This window comes from Falco peregrinus, chromosome 7 (assembly GCF_023634155.1).
Source record: "Falco peregrinus isolate bFalPer1 chromosome 7, bFalPer1.pri, whole genome shotgun sequence".
In the NCBI taxonomy this organism is placed as follows: Eukaryota; Metazoa; Chordata; class Aves; order Falconiformes; family Falconidae; genus Falco; species Falco peregrinus.
In genome coordinates, this window is record NC_073727.1 from 4,677,770 (window position 1) to 4,698,884 (window position 21,115).

The following is a 21,115-nucleotide window of genomic DNA, read 5'->3' on the forward strand; positions in this document are numbered from 1 at the left end:
GGAAGAGCGCTAGAGAGGCCGTGGGGAGGCGGAAGTGACGCTGCCGTTGCCGCGGCGATCGCGCGCCCGGTGCTTGGGTGGGTGCCGGCGGCATGGCGATGCTTGCAGGCCGGGCCCCGCCGGGCATTGCGGGCTGCCGCCGCCTCCTTGAGGCAGCTCTAGCGGCGGGGCTGCGGCCGCTGCTGTGCGGGCTGTCGCCGTGCTGGTGGGTGACGGCGAGGCGAGCGGCGGGGCAGTGGCCCAGCCCGGGCCTGCGGGTGCCGGAGGCGGCGGAGACGGAGCGGCTGGTGCAGGAGCTGCACCGGCCCGGTGCGTCGCTGCGCCGCTTCATCGCCTGCCCGCAGCTGGCGCGCACGGTGCAGCGCTGCCTGCGGAGCGGAGCCGGGCCTGGCGCTCAGTGCGTCGTGCTGGAGTGCGCGCCCGGTAAGCGGCCCCGAAGCTGCCTTCCACCCGCCCTCCCGCTGCCCTCCGGCGGCTGGCTCCGCCGTCCCCTGGGACGTGGCACCGCTCGGCCTGCCCCAGTGACCTTGCAGGGTCAGTGTGCGCCGCCGCCTTCGCCGCTGGCGGTAACGGGTCCCCGGGGTGCTGGCGCTGAGCGGGCGGGGCCCCGCCGCTCCCGGGATTTCGGGGCTCCGGTACTTGACGCTCCGGGCTGGAGGGGTGCAGGGGGCTGCCCCGGTGCCCGGGCCCGTCGCCCTGGTGCCTTCGCGGGGCGAACGCTGGCGACTGGTGGGACCGTCTGGGTGTCCTGGCACTGTTTGGGTGGCAGCAGGGTCTTTGCACAGGGCTGGGGAGTGAGCGGGGGGCTCAGGCTGGAGGCTTGAGTCACTGGTGTTAAAACTGGGTATGGATTAAGTAACGTGTCTGTCTAGGTAATATTTTTGGTTTTGTAGGTACACTTTGTCAGTAAAAGCACACTTAGGACTGTGGGCCCTTAACACAGCTAGCCTCCTGCGGTTACCTAATGTTTTTTTGCATTTACATATCTACAGATAAACTACCCCTGCAGAGGGTAGTTTACCTGTAGAGATAATATGGGCAAAGTTTCAAAGTGTGTTTCAGTTGACAGAAGAAAAAGGAGTAGAAATATTTGAAATATCGGATATAATGTTCCTCAGTATCTGATTGTAATGCTGTGCTTATGTGTAATTTGCTGAGCAATCTCAGGCAGGCTGCCTGTAAATCTTTTTCTAACTCTTGAAGTATGTTTAAACAGACACAAATTATCTCTTGTTGAAGGTGGTGTGTTCCAAGTGTTGTGTTGGGAAAATGACTTAGAAAAAATCCAGTTTTAAAAACTTTTTTTATTTTTCCCCTTCAGGTCCTGGAATCTTGACCCGAACTCTGCTCAATGCAGGTGTTAGAGTGGTCGCTCTGGAGAGTAACTCAGCTTTTCTTCCAAACTTACAGGTACACTTCTGATTTGGTAGCGCATAGCTAAAATTCAATCAAAGGGAAAATAAGAAATTAACATAAAATTGTATAATAGCTGTTGGATCAAAAAGCAATTAGCCAGTGATTGTTACTTGTAACATTTGAAATAACATTCAATAATAGTAAGCATTGGTTGAGTTTACATTGCACGTTCAGCCACAGACATTTTAATAATCAACTGATGTGACATTTTGTGTATGTAGAAATTCAAGTTCGTAGTATTGCTGTGAATAGTTTCGTGCATAAATTTGTGGCTAAAGCTAATTGGAGTCATCCTAGTTACGTATGTTTAAGAAAGATGTCTGCATATAGCTTGAAGAAACCTATAAGAATAGCCTTGGTTATTCTGATTATCTTGCAGTGTTAATCTGTTGTCCTGCAATTGACTGGTGATATTAAGACACTTGCACATGTTGTCCTCTAGTGTTTGTCTTGTGTTTGTGTGGATTCAAGGGTGGTCAGACACAGAGCTGCAGAAGTTGCGCTAGAAGGGCTGTATTACGGCGTTGTAAAGTAGAAGTTTGGAACCAAAGACTCACCTGACTTGAAATGTGTATAAAATGCATTCTCTCTGTGTATATGGAGAATTCCAGCTGTAAATCGTTAAATGCGGTGCTTTGTTTAGCTGAGTATAGGGTTTTTTGCAAAACATCATAACAATTTAAGAATGTGTTTTAAAGCTCCAGTTGAACAGCACAGAAATGTCAAGATGCTCTGTACAATGAAGGAAAATATTCTTTTTATCAGCTCTAAGCAGCAGCTCTGAGGTTTGACTCTTGTTGACTGGGTAACAATTTTAAGTAGGGCTTGAACATTGTTTTTTTGTTTGGGTGGGGTGGTTTGCAAGACAGGTTACTGCATCCAGATTTCTTCAACTGAAACTAATTTTATTCAGTCTCTAGAGAATAGCCTGGATGGACAATTAAAGGTAATTTATGGTGACTTCTTCAGACTGGATCCTTTGGTGACTGGGACGGTGAAACCACCTGCTGTGTGTTCTGACAAACTTTTTGAAGCCATGGGCGTAGCAGCAGTTCCTTGGAGGGCAGGTATATGTAAATGATCATGCATGTTACAAATACACTGGAAGGGCGCATAGGCAGTTTGGCAAAATCTTTGGGAGTTGCTTGAGGTATATGTTCTATTTTATATACATGCTGGATTAATGTATATTACTTCCTACATTTCAGCTTTATTTAGGTTCTTAATAGCTTCAAGAAAACCTTGTGGCGATATGAAATCTCAGATATTTGATTGTCTTCGTTAAAGATTTAGTCTAACAAACTGGACTTAGCTTTGACTAAAGCTTGAATCGTATTCATTCTTGAACATGAGCTGATGTGCTTTCTTTTCTTAATTATTCATAGTTTAGACATTAGCATTAATGAGATTATCTAGTATATATTGCAAAATTTTAAAGATGCTTTTACCCACTATTGAAACAGATTTACCTGTGAAAGTTTTTGGAATTTTACCGCAAAAAAAGGAGAGGAATGTACTTTGGAGACTTCTTTTTGCCCTGTATGAATGCAACTCGATATACAGATATGGAAGAGTAGAACTCAACGTCTTTGTAAGTGAAAAAGAGTACAAGGTAAGAGATTTGTGTAAGAGATTTTACAGGTAGTAAAGAATAAGTAGTACTTCACAGAATATAGTAACGTTTGTATTGTGTAGTTCATGTTTTTGCTAGTGAATTGCTTTTTCTGCCAGAATTTTTAAGTCTTGCTTGTTTCCTACTTGCTCTCTTTATGCAGTCATAGCACTGTCAAGAAACATTCTGCTGTCACATAACCACAAATCTTACAAGCATGAAGGCTTGAGAAGGGTATGCAGCAGCAGATTACCTGCTTTACATTGTAACTTGCGAGGTGTTAAAATTCTGTAACAGGCTTTTGCAAAAAAATGTTTACTAGTTGCAGGTAATAATCAATGAAGACTGAATTTAAAATGCCTCCTTGTGAAGAGAATTCAGAGTTGCTAAATACCATACTCAGTGAGATGCACTTGACCTCTGAGCCACTTTTGTGTGCAGTACTGAAAAATACTGAGGCAAAATGAGTGATTTACACACCTTCTTATTAAGGTTCTTTACACTAAGGTGCAGAGCAGCCTTCTGGGTTATGTGTTTCTAAGTGATGCTGTCCCAAACCTTTAGAACTGTGCTTATAGTTCAAGGGTACCTTTTCTTTCCTTAAAACTGTGAGGTTCATACAGAGCCACAACCCTTTAATTACTTGAAGTAAGCAAAGACTTGCAGGTGTGCTTGCACAAGCTCTCGTGTCTAACACCCTACTGAAAAAATCAAATGTTTATTCTTCTGTGAAATGACAGGTTGGACACCACTGAAATATCCACTTAAATGGTATATTTTTAAAGGCCAGATTTTTGAGCAAATAGGGGGCAGCGTATTCATTTAATGCAGTGACTGTAGGTTTTTAATTAAGTTTTCAGGTTTTATTGTGAACCCTGTTAAATGAGAGTTGTGTACCTAAGTAAAAAGCAATTGGAGCCTTCTTTTAGTGGGCACTGTTGGTTCGTTTTTGTGGGTGGTTTTGTTAGTGGTTTTTTTGGTTGATCATATGACAAGGCTCTCTAAATCTGAGAAGTTAAATCTCCATGCTACAATTTACTTTTTTCTTTGCCTTGTTTGAGTATAACCTCAAGTTTTTCTTTTTTTTTTCCCTGAGAGTTGTCTGATCTGTAATATTGATGAAGGTGATGACTATGCAAGCTGCTTAATGCTCAGTGAGGTCACCTAATGTTTGGCTTGCTTTACTTGTATGTCTTATTTGGAATATTATCTTAGCAGTGCAAGCTGTTAATTCTGCCCATGTTAGCTTTTTATACAAAATAGAATCCCTGGTTCTCTTCTGTGTGAAACTTCTCTGCCTTAAAAGGCACCAGAAGGTATAAGCTGGGAATTCCAACACAATTCAGTTATCCAAATAACTGCTGCAAAGAAATACTTAGACTGCCAGAATGTCTTCTAATCATGTGTTCTGACAAGGTGTACTAAAACAGGACAGATTATGTATTTGAGGCCTAATTTAACTTCACCTTGGACTTCTAGACGTAACTGAATTTCTTGCCGCTTTTTATATGTATATATCTCTATCTATCGATCAGGATTTTGCTTAGATAAAGAAGCAATCGTAGTTTTTGTAACACAAATGTTCTTTCTTTGCCATTAGGTATTAACGGCAAAGCCTGGGGATGTGAGGGCTTACCAAGCACTTACTGTACTTTGGCAAGTAGGATGTGAAATTGAGCTGCTGCATAGCGTAAGTTTTGTTTGTACCAGCTGGTGTGGTCTAATGCTATGGATATGTTTCTAGAAAAGAGTTTGTAGTGGTCTATTGTCATAAACTAATTGGAAGCTAATTTGGTGTTCAAGTTAGTTGGAGAACTATTTAAAACTTTTGGATGTAAAAACCTGGAACAGTCATGTTTTGTGTAAAATTCTTTCAGTTAAGCAGCGTCCTTTTTAGCTGTGATATCGGTATTTTCATTACAAGCCACTGTACTCAACATCTATTCTCAGAAGCTGGTAAATAAGAAAGAGACATTTGCGCAACAGGAAAGTCTTTTCCATCTTGCTGAGGGTTGTGTGAGACCCGAAGACTGTTCTTCCAATCTGTCGTAGCCTGCTCCTTGCTATGTACTCTGTGTTTTGCCATCATGCATGCTTTTGACTTCCTAAACTGTTCCGCAGAAATATTTTTTTGAGTCTCATTGCCTTTCCTTTCAAAGCAAGCCTGTTTCTCCTGTTAGTCAATAACTACCTTACCTTGTCAGATGTGCTACGGTTTAGTTATAAAGTTTATGTTGACCCCCCACCTCCTATAAGCACATGGCCATCAACTTTAACTTTATGCTTTTTAGATTTATCTTTTTGTCCTCTCTTTTTCTAGGAACTACCTTTGTACTTGAAATGTTTTGCTAATCTAAAATCAGAAGTTTCACTATCTCTTGTCTTCCAAATACCTTACACCACAAAGTATATATTAAGGAGTTGAAGAATAAGATGATACTTGTTGAAGATGGTCACCTGACTACTAGGGATGAAGAAAAAGTGGAGGCATTCAATGCCATTTTTGCCTCAGTCTTTAATAGTACTGATAGACCTTGGGCTGCCCAGTCCCCTAAGTCAGAGGACTATTAAGTGTGGGAGCAGTGACTCCCCGTTTGTGGACACTGAACTTGTAAGGGACCAGCTGTATCAGTTTAATATTCAGAAGTCCACAGGGCCTGCTGGGATTCATCCCAGAGTACTGGAGGAGCTAGTGGATGTTATGGCAGGACCCCTCTCAGACATCTACTAGAGGTCTTGCAAGTCTGGAGGCTTTTCTGCTGAGTGGAAACCAGCAATGTTATTCCAGTCTACAAAAAGGGTGTGAAGGAAGACCCAGGGAAATACAGACCTGTTAGTCTAATTTCAGTATGTGGAAAAAATATGGAGAAGATTATACTGGGTACTATTGAAAGGCATTTAAAGAATAATGCAATCATCAGGCACAGTCAGCATGGATTCACAAAGGATAGTTCTGATTAACTAATTTGATATCCTTTTGTGATAAGCTTACCTGCCTGGTGGATGAAGGGGAGGTGGTGGATGGAATTTTTCTGGATTTTACTAAGGCTTTTGATACAGTCCCTCATAGCATCCTTCTGGACAAGTTGCCCACCTGTGGGATGAGCAGGTCCACGGTGCTGGGTGAAGAACTGGCTGAAGGGCAGAGCTCAAAGGGCTGCAGTGAATGGGGCTACACCTGGTTGGCAACTGGTCAGCAGCAGTGTTCCTTGGGGTTCAGTTCTAGGGCCAGTCCTGTTCAAGGTATTTATCAATGATCTAGATGTGGGAGTTGAATGCACCATAAGCAAGTTTGCTGATGATACCAGACTGGGAGGTGCTGCTGATTCTCTTGAGGGACAAGATGCCTTGCAGAGGGATCTAGATTGATTAGAGCATTGGGCAGTGTTTAATGGGATGAAGTTAAACAAGTAGAAATGTTGTATTCTGCAGCTAGGACAGTAACACTGGGCACCAGTATAAATTGGGAGAGGAGTGGCTGGCAGGCAGCCCTGCAGAAAGGGGTCTGGGGGCGCTCGTTGACAGCAGGCTCGGCATGGGTTTGCAGCATGGTCTGGGAGCCGAGAGGGCAAACTGCACCCTGGGGTGCATCAAACACAGTATAACCAGCTGGTCAAAAGAGGTGATTGTCCCACTGTATTCAGCGTTGGTGCAGCTTCACCTGGACTTCTGTGTGCAGTTCTGGGCCCCACAATTTAAGAGGATGAAGGTCCTTGAATGCATTCAGAGGAGGGCAACAAAGCTGGTGAAAGGGCTGGAAGGAATGTCCTGTGGGGAGCAGCTATGTACATTGAGCTTGTCTAGTCTGGAGCAAAGGAGGCTGAGGGGCGACCTCATTGCTCTCTACAGCTTCCTGAGGAGGGGAAGTGGAGAGGGAGGTGCTGAGCTTTTCTCCCTGGTGTCCAGTGATAGGACCCATGGGAATGGTTCAAAGCTGTGCCAGGGGAGGTTTAGACTGGACATCAGGAAGTGTTTCTTTACCGAGAGGGTGATCAAACACTGGGACAGGCTTCCTAGAAAGGTGGTCGATGCCCCAGGCCTGTCAGTGTTTTAGCCATTTGGACAATGCCCTTAACAACATGCTTTAACTTTTGGTCAGCCCTGAGTGGTCAGGCATTTGGCCTAGATGATCGTTGTAGGTCCCATTCGTCTGAAATAGTCTGGTCTTTTCTATCAAAGCACTTATATTCTTTAATATATTTGCTCCTTCCCATAGGAACCTTGGTCATCATTTATAACTAATTTGAAAAATGGGGCACTGGCGGTACCGAAAACCATGGTAAGATCATTGTGTGTACTTTTCTTCTTTTGGAGATGCAACTAAACCACTTTAATTAAAGTTAAAATAATTTTATAAAAGCATTTATAAATGTTATAAAACGTGTTTTTTAAGAAGTGTTCTTCTAATTAAAACTTATGGGCAGCACGTAGATGCATTAGAAGTGGAGTGAATTAATGCTATTAGCTTAGAAATTAGTATCTTTATTGTCTGTGATGGAAAAATATAGTGAATAAAGAGTATAAAGGGATGTGAACGGCTAAAGTTTTGAAAAAGGAGTTACTGACAGGGTCCATCTACCAGCTTGAACAAAACAAGTGTTACCACCATTAATAGCACAATCAGTATGCTGCTGGTTTTGATTAAAATGGTTATTCACATGTCCGGTGTAGATTCCGTGTGCTAGTTAATTGCTGAAAAGTGTGAGTCTCAAAGCTTAAATTTGAGAAGTGGAAAAATACCTTGTGTAAAGTTCTTTATTTCTGTCTTTTAAAGAAGTACTGATGTTCCTTTGTATAATATAAAAAATATTTCTATTTAATACCAAAAAAATAAAAGCAAGTTTACTTAGTATTTGGTTTCACCCTCCCCAGAAAACTGCTATGGCAGTTTATTGAGTGTTGTTTCAAATGTTACTGTGCAGTATAAGTGACTAAGTGAATTTAAGTGAGTAGGGTGTGCCTTACGCACTTAGGTGTGTTGCTGTAAAGCCACACAGAGAGGCGTATCGGGTGGATTGTGTAAGATGTATTGTGGCAGCCTTAGGAGAAGTACAGATGTGAGATCTGTTGGACAGTAGATCCATTGCTGCCAATGCAGAAGTACATTTATTTCCATTAGAGACTCCACTCCTTCTCAGTTTCATAAAATTCTCAAATTGCAATATTGTCTTAGTGTTACACTCAAATAATTCCATCTTCATATACAAAAGGCAGGTAGTTGAAGTGATGTGATCTGATACCTTGCATAGTATAGGAATACTATAGGCCATTTAATCTCTTGAAAACTCACATTAAGTCTGTATTGCCTATGCCAATTAAGAAGGCTCAGTCTTAAAAATAAAACTGAAGCGATAGTACGTCTGTTTTGTTTCCTTTCCTGTTTGGGGGCGGGGGAGGTAAAGCATCTTTGTTCTAGAAGAAAATTTTAAAGCCTCAGCTCCCAATGAAATCATCTTGGTAAGACATCTAAAACTCTTTAAGAAATGTTACTGGTGGCACAGATGAAATGCTTACTCTTAGCTAAAGAGAGAGATTGTCTTAGAAGTGACTTTTCAGTGACTTGTTTTGTTTTTCTTGCAGTGGCTGCCAAATGACCATTTATGCTTGATACGACTGACTCCTCAGCAAAACCTATTTACAGGAAGCTTGAAGCCCACAAATTCATCAAATTTTATTTTCATGGTGAAACAGTGTTTTGCTAAACCTAGGTCTAGAGTTATGGATAAATTTAAGTAAGTAAGAAAGAATTACAGTTTTTGTATTTTTTTCTGCAGAGAAATACAGGAAAATATTAAAATATATATTCTCAAAGCAGTATTTATTTGCAGCTGAAATACAAATTTTGTAATTATCTACATGTAGAATAGAAGGTTTCATTTTTGCAACCCACGATACAATATTTTAGGGACTGTTCTAGCCTGTATTCACAGATGACAAAAACTTGATTTGACAGGAAGGTTGACAAGTGTTTAGAATGTAGATGTGCAGTAATTGTCTGTGCCTCCAATGGAGGTGAGGTCATGTATCTGCAAGAAGTTTTCACTCGCTTTACAGACATAATAATAAAGTCAGCAAGATTTTTGCAGGTATAGAAATTAAAAGCTGAAAAAGAGTTTCAGTTTATAACAGGCATCAAAGTAACACAAGCAAAACCAACTGAAGGTTATTGAAGGTGGAGTGGGGATGTCCTCAAATGACTTTGTTATCTAATTAAAAACCTAGGCTTTAGACTTACTTACCAATTTTGCAACTCTTTAATTATTCTTTTTGGTATTACATTGGAACTATTCACTTTATAATCAGTAGATTTCTCTTTCCCATAAATGGGAAGTGTTTGCAGTCTGAAAGCCTTGACCTTCAACCTGTTAATGAAAATAATTAATATATATCTCATTTGCTGGTTCTAGTTTATGAAAGTTAATTTCCAGGAAGTGGGGTGGTGAGGAAGCTAATAAATTTAGGAACTCATTTAGCAAAGGCAAGTGCAAGGAGCCTTAATGGATTTCTTTCTTAAAACTCAGTGGTGTACCTAATCTCCACTCGATCCCTGGCCAGGAAGTGGAACTAACCTTGGAGGCTTCTAACATGCATATTCTGTGTATTTATACACCATTTTCTTGTCTGGGAAATAGTTGATGTAAATACGCATTTATAAAAGGTCTAGTTTTCACAGCAGTGATGTAGGCGGTGGATATGTCTGTTTATATATAGAAGAAAATACCTGGAAGGTGTAAGTCACACTAACTCCTGCTATGCTGAATCATCTTCCTGAAAATGACCTTGGCTTTAATTTCTCAAAAAAGTAACTTGTCTTGTAGGAACGTGTTAACTTCTAGAAGCTGTGGAAGAGTGGACCTTTAGATACTGTTCCTTAGTCTTAATTTTTCACAGAAAGAAATGCTCTATTATGGTTTGCTTGTTTATTTCAGTTCATGGAGCTTGGACAATGCTGGCAAATTACTGAGAGAGCTAGAAATTCCAGAAAATGCTGAATCGCGTAGCTTATACCCAGAAGACTATAAGCGTCTTTTTGAGGCTTTGCAAAACTCTAGTATGTTTACTGAAACCTGGTTCCATGATGAAGCCTTTGAAAGTATAAGGAACATAAATTTATAAATCTAAAGCTGCTGTCTTTTGGAAGATCACCTTTGCTTCTGGAAGATTACTTCGAGAAATGATTTAAATGAAATCGGAGATACTGTCAGCTAGATGATTTCCTGTCCAAACAGGAAAATAAATTTAGCAGTTAACAAGAGACCTTCTACGCAGGATGAAAGTAACGATTCACAGTTATTTGCTCACAATCCTATCTAGAATGGACACACTTTTACATTTTTTTCCAGGAGCCATGTTAGTGACCTGCTGCTGTGTTGGATGTACCACTTAAAAGGAACTTTTTGTTACGCTGCTGTGTATTTACAGTATTTACAAAAAATAAGAGACCAAATATTATGATTTCTGTGGTCAGTGGTTTGAATATCCTTTCACAGGTTCCCAGATTATGTAGGTCTTTACAACCACTGAATATGTTGTATTATCTCCTGATCGAAAAGCCTTGCAGTCTAAAGTCAATATAATTTAATTAATGAATAGTGGTGGGTTAATAGAAGACAAGGTAATGACATCATGATAAAACATCAACTGCAAGTTGGTATTGAGGTTTTTTCTTAAACTAAAGATTGTTATATCTCTGGGGAAAAAGTCATAACAATTCTTAATTTCGAAAATTTGAAAAGAACACTGGGCAGCCCATTCTAGTTTACAATACATGAACACCTATATGCATATAGGCTTTACCTTATTTCAGGTCTAAAAACAAAGTCACCAGAACATTCAGTGCTGTATAAACAGTTTGGAAAAAAAAAATAAAGTCATCTTGCCAGTAACCTTTGTCAATATGTATTTGTTTAATGTGTATTATATGTACAAAATAACTTCCTTCAAAACCATACACTATTAAAATTCTCTTTTTAGTCATAGTACTCCATAATGCAACCTGTTCCTAGTTTCTCTTCCTGTCTTACCATGTAACTGTTGTGTCGTCGTGTAACGTGCTGGCAGGCTGTACTAGTTCTGATCTATGCTGTCTCCTCTGGGAAGAGCTGAGGCCAAAAATAAGGTTTTTTAGCAGAGCACAAGTTAATAAAATGCCTTTTTGTTAAAGGCTGAGTTTTTTTCAGGCTTTGGAAACAGCAGTGACCAAACCAATGCAAACAAAGAATTGCATTTCTTAAGTATAATGTGAGGTATAGATGTGACAAACATTCATCTGTCTTCCTCCTGCAGGTCCTACTACGAAAGAAAAACTTACTTCAGGCAGCCTCGGTTTGCTCTGCTAGGTAGGCTGCAGCTATCTGTTTAAGCTGCTGCTGAGCCTTTGTAATATTATGATGAAACTACTGGGAAAGCTGAGGTTTAATTTGCAGCCTGTCTCGGAGCATTACTGGTGTTCTGGTGTAGGTCGTGAAGGTTTGACGCTTTCTTTCTGTTTACATCTCTAACTATTTCGGGTAACTTGCATTATAAATTGACCATGAATGGCAAACTTGCATTAGCAGAAGCAGTTCCACCTTTTTTCAGTCTCAGTAGATGACAACTTTGTTATCTACTGGTCTACAAGAATGCAGTGTCTCCTGGTTTGATTCTCCCCACGTCACCACCACCTTGAATCAAATACCTTGCTCTTGTTGCAGCGACATGTCTTACATCAACATACCAGGAGAAGTATTCAATGCATAAGATAATAAGACCACCACTGTCTCTATAAGCTTCTTTAACTGTGTTGCTGCTAACATTTCAAATGTACTGAAAAAAGGCAATTACCTGCTGTGATTTTTTTTGTGATGATGTTGGAAAACAGCATTTACTGCGCCAGTGCAGAGACTCCCAAGCTAACAGCAGGAGTCTGTTAGGTGGACGAATATTGTCAAACTGGGGACTTGAAATGAGGAGATTTAATGCTAATCAGAGCTCTGCCATTAAGTCTATGTGTAAACGATATGTTTAGCCCTGATCACAGATGTGAAATGTAGAGAACAATAGCTGTCACTGTAACAATGGTTTTGGTATCAATAGAGGAGATAAGGAAAAAAAAAAGAAAATTTCTGGTGTACCTGAATACAGGGGAGTAAAATTGAAGTAGGTTTGGATTTGATTAATTAATGCAATCTACTCCATACTTCCTGCTACTGCAGGTTTAAAGCTTCTGTAGGATAATATTGAGTGCAAACTTTCACTGAAATTTTAAATTTTTTTATAAAGGTTTCTGATGCATTTTAGTCATTGTTTTTAACCAACCTTGTACTACTTGTGTTCCTTTCCTTTGCGTATCTGCCTTTGCCGTATTCCCCAACATGTTGATGGAAAATTGAGCTAGCATCTCTTCACTTATTTTTGATTCATGTAAATGCAAAGACAGAAATTGTAACTAGGAAAATGGTATATAAATTTAGGCAAATATTTGCAGTTTAATAACCTTCATAAATGCTATTTAAAGAGAAAGCAAAACTGCAAATTTGCTCAAAATTTAAAATGCTAGACTTTCTCACAATGGAAGATTTTTATGCTAACTTTGAGACTGAAGGGTTTACAGGAACTACTTTTCTATCTTGGTGGGATAGCGAAGTTTCCCATTTCTGAAAGTGCATTAATTTGCAACTGAGTTACTGTGTCAGATACAGTAAGTAATAAAAAGTAGTTTGAAATCAGCACCGACATTTAAAAATGTTGCACAGTTCAGTTGTTTTACATAGTTTTGTGTTATAAAACTCTATATAACATATAAAGTTATTAATTTTTAAAGTTACATTAATTGGCTGCAAGCATTTGGGCAGATTTATTTCTTCCTATGTTTTCCTGTCTTTGAATCCGTGTTTTTGGATGAGGTGAAGGCTAGAACATGCATACTACATACTTATTAGAAGGTCCACGGTACAGCATATTCTTCCAATTAATTCCAGACTCTGGGGTTGTGGGGATTTTTTTTTCTTCTTTTTTTCTCCTTTCTTCCCCGCCGCCCCCCCCCCCCCCCCCCCGCTCCCCAAGACTGATTTAATTCATGAACCACATGGATACATCTATCAAGTAGAACTTTTTCGGTATTGCTTCTACTCTTCAAATACTGTTTCTTAGAGGAGTTGCCAAGAAAATGGCTTTTAGCATCCCATATTAAAGCATCAGTATATCTAGCTTGTATATTGATTGTAACTTCAGAGGTGCCAAGTCTTTTCTAATGGCTCTCATCATTTTTGCTATCCGTCTGCTTGTAAAAGAAAATTACATGACTGTGATGGCAATTGCCTACATTTTTACTACTTAACTATATTAAAATCATAGCAAACAACTACAAACAGAAGGAAACTTAGTTCTTAATGACACCCAGTTAATGAGGAATTTTGCCACTTGGAATTCAGAGATCAGTCAAGTTGTATTCTGTAGTTAGTAGTTTGCTTTTGATCCAGAAGGGTTTGTGACCTTGTACTAATTAACACAGTAGATGATGTAACAAGGGGTTGTTAAGGTGGAATGTGTATATACTGGTTACGAGGCTTGTTCAGCATTGGACATTTTAATAATTACAGCTTAGCCTTGCAGGTAATAATGATAATGTTGATAGAAATATCAACATAAAACTCGAGAAACAGATTGTGTGGTGTAGTTTAAGATGTGGAAGTGCGATAGGAATAACCTGAAGCTTCCTGAGAAACATGTTGCAGTAGTTATTCTGGCAGGCTAAATGCAGTCTTACCGGGCTGTAAACTGAAAACTCCAGCCTAAGCTTTTAAAGCCTGTGATTGGCAAAGCTGTGCCTTTCTTCTGTAAACACTGAGAAAATGGATATAACCAGTAACTTTTCCAGAAAGGACAGGTCAGTGGGAGATGTTTATTCAATCACATTGTATTCTTGCTCAATAGCTATTGCATCTTTCCTTGTGTATGCTGTGTAACATGTCACTGCTAAAAATAGACACACGGGCTGTCCCCAATTGATAGTACACAACATGCAACAAGCATACAAAGCCCAAGGGAAATTAGGGCTGGTAAAGATACGCCAAATGGAACAGTCAATTACTCATAATGTAAGCAAGACTTTAACACTTGACGTAGTTGGTCCTATTGATAAGACACCAAATAGACAAACAACTAACAAATAATGCTCACAAACTTTAGAAGCTTCTTTCTACCATCAGAAGGAAATTAATGTGTTTAAGGTAGGGAAGACTCAAAAGTAGGAAGTTTTGTAAAGTTCATGGTAAAAACCAGGTAAAATCTATGTAACTGAGTGAAATTTGTTACGAATTTGTCTTTAAAATGCTTCTGCAGTGAGTTGTTAAATTTTACATTCTAGAATCGATTTTTAACTAGCACACCAACAATAACAGTGAGAAGACCTCATTGAGACATTCCTGAGTGTTCATGAAAGATCTGTCTGTGCTTACAAGCTTTCAATTAATTGATTAGCTGTTCTATGCTGTTAGTGACACAGCCTTTGTACCAATCCAAAATTTAATGTTTTGTGTTTTGAGCCATATTTTGTTCCCAGAAAAACTCGGGGGTTTTTCCATGTTGGTTGGAACAGGTGTTGCACATTTATGACTAAAGAGCAGCATTTAGATTATTTCATTACTGCAATTCTTTATGTAAATTCATGTGGTAAAACTTGCTGTCTTGAGCTAGAAAAGCTAAACTTCCTCTGGTGTCTCATCTACCTGCAGTAAGGAAGTATGACTGATTCAGCAGCAGCAGCTACAATTAAGGGGTATTTCCCACAAAAGTTCCTCCTCCATTACACGCCTTGACAGCCTCTTCTGTCAGAATGTGTCATGCATTTCAAACAGCTGTTAGGAAGTCTGACCTGTCCAGGTCGGTGGATGACTTGGTCACATAGAAACCCCATGCTAATAACAGGGATTAATTCAACTAAATATAGTCAAGGGCTAAATGAACACTTACCGGAATATACAGCCATAATATCACTATGTTTTTCAGAAAATTCAGACTGACGTTTACAAAAACATCTGAGTTGGGGGTTCAGTTGACCACCATTGCTTAAAGACTGTGTTGAATGGCCCTCCTAGGCAGACCACTTATAAAGTGTAGATGTAGATACTCAGAATCGGCTTTCCAGGTTCTTCTTACAGACGTCAAAATATCCAACACTGCATCAATGAAAACATTTATGCTGTATTTAAAAGCTTATGTATGCTAGAAAAGCCTCCATTACCATAGTTACGTTGTCATATCAATTGAAATGCAATGTCAGCCAAAAGTTGTCCTTGGGCTTCAGTGGCTTATTCCATATTTATTCCAAGCTGATGAAAGCCCCTTTCTTCAGGAATTCACACTTGTGGTTTTGCTAGAGTAGCTGGGCTTTCTTAGGTTGTGATTTTATTTTTGTGGGTGGTGAAAGAAGATTGTCATTCCCTCAAACATGTTTTTTGTATTTTGTGAGATTTTTGGTGTGTTATGGGACATAGGACTGAGAAAACCTGACTTGGAAAACAGAAAATAATGAAAGCTACATCTGGTATTTTATGTTCATATTAGCTCTTCTCATGTCAAATACAGAGGTAGTCGTTTAATATTCTAATAACTGTTAAGGGTAATTCTTGAGTATCTTGCAATATCACTGTAATTGAACACTTTAAAAACATTTGCTAGGAGAACTAAAGATAAACTTAATAATATGTGTAACAATTTAACTGACAGCCATATGACTGTCAGTTCTTTTGGTAATGAATTACATCACTGCAGCATTTAAGTGAATGTCAAAATACATTTTTCTGTGGGAAACCTGTGGCTTGATGTACATTGGTTCTTCCCAATAGCAGTATTTTGGATACACATTGTCATTTCCGATTACCCTGTTGCAACTTGGAGGAAAACAGCTGCAGACTGAAATCATTGTTACTGAGAACAAAACTAAGTATGTTGCAGAAACGAAAAGCTGTTTTACAGAACTGTTAGGTGTGTCTCAAGCGTTAACAGCACGCCGCAATGCTCCTTTCCAAAACACAATCGCTAACTCCCTCTGCAGGCATAATAAGAAGAAGGGACTAAGTTTCCCTGCAGTTTACCAAATCGGCCTGCATCACGTGTGAATGAAAGCTCCATAAGGAAAGCACTTAGCATCTTAGGGGCTTCGAGCATCACTGTTTGGGAGTGGTGCTCTTAGTTTATCCTGCAAGCGTTTTGCTTTCCCCCTGTCATTCACCTGGTGTCTCTAATGGCTCTGGCAAAAAGCAGCTGGTGTATGGGGTGACACACACTAGCAGAGCAGTTTGCGTGCTGAGCAGCTCCCAAGCCAGCCACAACTTCTTTGTATTCGGACCACAGTTAGATTCAAAAATATGTCCAAATGCTGGCGCATAAGTAAAATATGCTGTTTGGTATATTTTTTTGTCAGTCATTACTGTATCTCTTCCTTTGTAAACCAAGCTGTTTAATATTTGGATCAAGTTAATGAACTGAAAGGTGTATTATCTTCTGCAGTGAATGGGTTTATGTATGACAGAGTCCCTGCCTGAGATCTGATTTCTCTACACTGGTTTCAATGTCACATCAGTACAGAAAAATCGCTGACAAACCTGTGGGTATCAGTACAAAATGAGTTCGATTTTCCTTCTGTGGTACATTGAAAGGTGCAGCAGACTTGCTGCGTTCACATGCACCAGCTGCATGGCTGGAGGGGCTTTCTGGTTTCCTGCACCCACCTGAAGGACACTGCCCTGAGCTGGTGCCAAGGAGGGCCACCCACTTCTGCTCAGCAGAGAGCCTGGGGAGGTTCACTTCATTACACAAAGCCACAGGTATGCAACCTCCATGTGTCCTCATGCTGTTACCAAAAATCGTCACCAGGAAGACTCTCCAAACCAAGTGATAGTTTAGAAAGCCAACGCTGGTTTATTGCAGTGCTGGGTGCATGGGGGATCTTTCCTCCTAACACGCACACCAAGTTACTTGAGGGTACACATTATATACAGTAGAGTACTTGCATATTCATAGTACATTACATATTCATTTTCATTCACGCACAGAGGTTTCTCGCTTCTGATGCAAACTAGTGTGCATCCTCAGATAACACTACTGAAGATTTTTACCAACTACGCATGCTCCCCAAGTGGGAATTTCCCCTTTTTTGGGGGGTCTATGGTTGGAGGTCCCCATTACCACAATTACCTTTGTCCTACTTTCAACTAATTTTCTGTGGGTTTCAACACCTCATCAGCTTGTCTCTTCTTGCGGCCAGAACTTTCTCACTTGGAGGCTTCTTTCTGCATAATTTAGGTAATGGTGTTACCATCATCTTTGTTTCCCAAGGCTGACTCCCTTGATGCAAAGTCCTTTCATTCATCAGTTTTGACAACTTGAGAGGGTGGGTCAGCTTGACCTAAACTTTGTGCACTTACTTGTTTAACATATAGTTAATTTGGGAGTTTAGGCAACAATGTCACTTCTGTTTTCATATGTATTTTTTCTGCTTCTGTGTCAGTGCTGAGGCTGGGTCGGTACAGCAATGGAAGCAGTGACGGTGCTGGACAAGGCAAATGTGGTGGCTGGAGCTTCCCATCACCTCAGGTTTCTCCTGAGGCCCGACCATGGAGGTGTGAGGGTCAGCAGGGTCCCAGCCTTGTGGTTAACAAGATTTATGGTTAGGAATTTTCTCACTGCCCTTTAAAAACAAAGAAACAAACGCACAAAGTTATAAAGTAACTGAACAACTGAACACATGCACACATACACCCCCCTCCCCCCCCGAAATCCAACATACTGTGTATTTGTGATTAGCTGTAGAAACCACTGATAACCACTTAGTTTAGCATCACAGGGGTGATGTGTTAATGGAAACATACTATTAACGTCTCCCTTCAGGCAAAGGGTTACCCAGTGCCCCGTGGCCTCTCGGTACAGGCGACACATCTGGGCTCGACCCACAAAAACTAGCAAAAGGCGGCGGGGGCGGCCCCGGCCCTCAGTTAAGATGGCGGCGGCAGCGCCGCGTCACGCGGTGGGCGGGGCGGCCCCGCGCGCGCTCCCTCTCGCCGTGGCGGCGCGGGCGGGAGGATGGAGCCGGCGGCGCTGGAGCGGTTCCCCAGCCCGGGGAAGGGCAGCGGGCTCCGCTCCCGCCGGCGGCTGCGGCCCGGAGAGCTGCTCTACCGTGCCGAGCCCTTCGCCTACGTCCTCTCCAAGGAGCAGCTGGGCGGCGTGTGCGAGCGCTGCCTGCGCAGGTACCGGCGGCCGAGGGGCCGCCGCCGCCTCTCCCGCCCGGCTAGCGCCGCCCATGCCGCTGAGGCGAGGCGGGGCGGCCGAGGCGCGGCGTGCCGCTGCCTGCCGCTCTGTTGTGACGGCTGTAAATTTCAGCGGCTTCTCTCTTGCCGGGCGCGGGGGGCTTGGGTGGAGGTTTGCCGTGCAGCGGGCGGCAGCAGCCGGCAGCGCCTGGGTGCTGTGCTGCTGCTCGGCGGCGTTTTGGCGCCAGCCTCCCCTCAGGGGATCTCCCCAGCCCGGCCGCCCGCCGCAGCGGCAGGTGCTGCTGGGGGCGAAGGGCCGGCGGCGGGGGTGCTGCCCAGAGTTACGTCTTGTGGGGTGAGGGGGGAGTTCTTACCTGCTGTAGCCCCACAAGGAAGCGGCTTGTGTGACCGTGACGCTGCTGCGTTATTATGCTCAGCCCTGGGCGTTCGTGGAGGCGGCAGGAGCCCCCGTGAGGCGGCCGGGGGGCCCGTCACCTGCGCAAGCCTGTCCTCTCTTTTGAGATGTACATTGAATAAACGCCTGCCTTCTTCCGCCAAATCCTTACAAGTGACAACTGGCAAACCAACAGTAGCTTTCTCTGTGTGTTTAAAAGGCCCTATGACTCTTTTCTACCCTTTCGCAATTTTCCAGCAAGATAGAATGTGATAGACCTCTTTGTAGGAGATCTGGGTATTAATACCTGAAACATGCTGGTAGATAATCCAAACCCATGCGTAATTACCAAGACTTGAAGAAGAGAGACAATTCAGTACTGCTAGACTTTACCTTTTTTTTTTTTTTTTTTCTTTTTGAAGCTATTTGATATTTGGTTTCTTGAAACCTTCCCAGTATTTTGCTTCATGTCCTTACAAGGCATCTCAGCTTCTGTTTAAAGAAATGACAATATGATCCTCATTTTCCCAGAGAGAAGTCTGGCACTGTGTTCCAGGTCAGGCTTGCATCTAACCTCAGCATATAAAATAGAACCAAAAAAGACTTAGCTAAAATACCTGTGAAGTCTGGCTCACGACATCAGATTCTCCTTCGAGTCATGAGAGGCTCCATGCAGGCTTCACGAGACAGGCTGAGTGCAGCAACAGGTGAAGTGAGAATGAATCTGAAGTGTTTGGATATAGAAGTGTAACCAAGGCAAGTTTTATTGGCAGAAATGGTGGTATTGCCAACTGACATATTATGAAAGGTTATGCATTTGTGGAAGATGGTGGGGTTTTTTTCTGAATAGTGGTGTCAGTTAAATTAAAAAAGTTAAATAAGGAAATAAAAATAAATTTCCACCAATCTACCTTCCATTGCAAAATGTACTGTGTTTTTAGTTTTTAGACAGAGTTTATAGATCAAGATTATGCAATCTGACTTTCTTCTTGCTCATCTAATTAAAGGTAGAGGTTTCTTATTAAATGGACTTTGTTAAATTAGTGAGTGATATGTATATCTATACATAGATCTCTTTTAGATATGTATATCTATACATAGGTCTCTTTTAATAATGTATAAACACCAGAAAAATGGTGAATGAATCATGGGATGTGGAATTGAACCGTTTCACGAATCTAATTTTCATTTAATACAAAGTGTGATCTTTGTTCAAAGCCAGGTATAAGAAAAACCATTATTGCTCACTTCCAGTTCTACACATGGAAGGAAGTCTGCTACTGTTCCTGTTTTTCACTCTGATCTTTAGGTGGCAGTACAGGAACACAAATCAAAAAAAAAAAGTCCTGTGCTTGACATTGATTTAGCATTTTAGCAGTCATATTGTATATAAAATTAATGTTTGAGGCTTTATACCGTGAAGTGTAATTCTATACTTACTTTTGTCTCCCAACATGTAGAAGTAAATGTTGTTGGATGCAGCTTTTGGCTGTGTGAGAAGCGCTGGATGAGCTAGAAGACGGGTAATGTGCAGAATATTCTGTTTCTGGACTGCTTGCTGAGAGGCAGCATGGTCTCGACAGGATTTGGGGTCATGGGCTTGCTACAGAGCTGAGTTACTCTGTGACTTTGATTGAGTCCTTACAGCAAGGGTCTGAGGTACCCAAGCAGAGTGAGGATGACTTTTGGGGGCAGAGTTTGCTGCTCTGAATGTTATTGTGGATTTTAAATATTGGTGTGTGTATATATATATATATATATGCAATCAGTGCATCTACTAGTAGAAACATTAACATCACTTCCTTACCTTACTAGGCTGTTGATACTATTTGTGCAGTGAAATTAAATTTTTTGGTCAGTGGTGTTAGGTCTATGTTGTATGTAGATAAGATGTCAGATTTTGGTAACTGTCACCCCTTCTATGAGAAAATCCTGCGTTTGCTAATGAATAGGTTCCTGTTGTTTTTTTAAAGAAGGCTGGGCGGAAATATTCTTCTATGGCTCATTTAATATGATAGCGTAGCTGTTTTGAATTCCATAAGCACTTTAAAATAAATACTGTCCTGAAGTAGGATACATAGTAATGGTTTGCTCAGAAAGATACATTTTGATAAAGAAGAAAAGGGTTTTTGACAGAGTGTATTTCTATGGAAGCAGTGTCTTGTGAGAACATGTGACATTGTGTTGCGTGATAGTACCTCCTTTGCAAAACAGTATCTGTAGTGTTAGGGTCAGTGCCTTGCTGAAAACACACTGTGCTTTTATGGAAAGCTGACAAGATTTGAATGGCCAGTCTCTTCCAGCAGCTTACGGGGGAAAGCAACAGAAAAGATTCTCGTTAACTAAAAATTTTCTGTATGGCTTCTTCCATGCTTTAATACCTTCTTAATGTGATGTCAGTGGCAGTACGGCTCAGTACAGGTTTATCTAGCAGGACTGAGAGGGTAAAGAAAGCAGGTTTATTTA

The 21,115-nt window shown here is 41.3% G+C and overlaps 2 protein-coding genes across 3 annotated transcripts in view; both read left to right on the forward strand.

The window, feature by feature from the left end:
* The first annotated feature begins 24 nt into the window (after positions 1 to 24).
* On the forward strand, positions 25 to 10,914 carry TFB2M (transcription factor B2, mitochondrial). 2 transcript variants are annotated; one of them, XM_055809619.1, is made up of 8 exons: positions 25 to 534; positions 1,322 to 1,410; positions 2,330 to 2,483; positions 2,880 to 3,028; positions 4,629 to 4,718; positions 7,245 to 7,307; positions 8,609 to 8,760; positions 9,958 to 10,914. In XM_055809619.1, the coding sequence occupies exons 1-8, from the start codon at positions 93 to 95 to the stop codon at positions 10,142 to 10,144; spliced, it is 1,326 nt and encodes a 441-aa protein (XP_055665594.1). In that variant the 5' UTR covers positions 25 to 92; the 3' UTR covers positions 10,145 to 10,914. The 2 variants fall into 2 exon arrangements, with proteins under 2 accessions (XP_055665594.1, XP_027636268.2); XM_027780467.2 differs by having other exon boundaries at positions 30 to 423.
* A 7,133-nt stretch (positions 10,915 to 18,047) lies between these two features.
* Positions 18,048 to 21,115, forward strand: part of SMYD3 (SET and MYND domain containing 3) — a 419,966-nt gene continuing 416,898 nt past the window's right edge. Inside the window, exon 1 of the mRNA XM_055810875.1 lies at positions 18,048 to 18,255. Coding sequence (XP_055666850.1) covers positions 18,092 to 18,255 — 164 coding nt within the window. The 5' untranslated portion in view covers positions 18,048 to 18,091. The remainder of the gene's footprint in view (positions 18,256 to 21,115) is intronic.

Bases quoted from the DNA above. Each gene is read 5' to 3' on its own strand.
- TFB2M (XM_055809619.1), top strand. From the start codon at position 93: ATGGCGATGCTTGCAGGCCGGGCCCCGCCGGGCATTGCGGGCTGCCGC. The intron at 2,484-2,879 runs GTATATGTAAAT...CTATTGAAACAG, and splicing joins AGCAGTTCCTTGGAGGGCAG to ATTTACCTGTGAAAGTTTTT. The intron at 8,761-9,957 runs GTAAGTAAGAAA...TGTTTATTTCAG, and splicing joins AGAGTTATGGATAAATTTAA to TTCATGGAGCTTGGACAATG.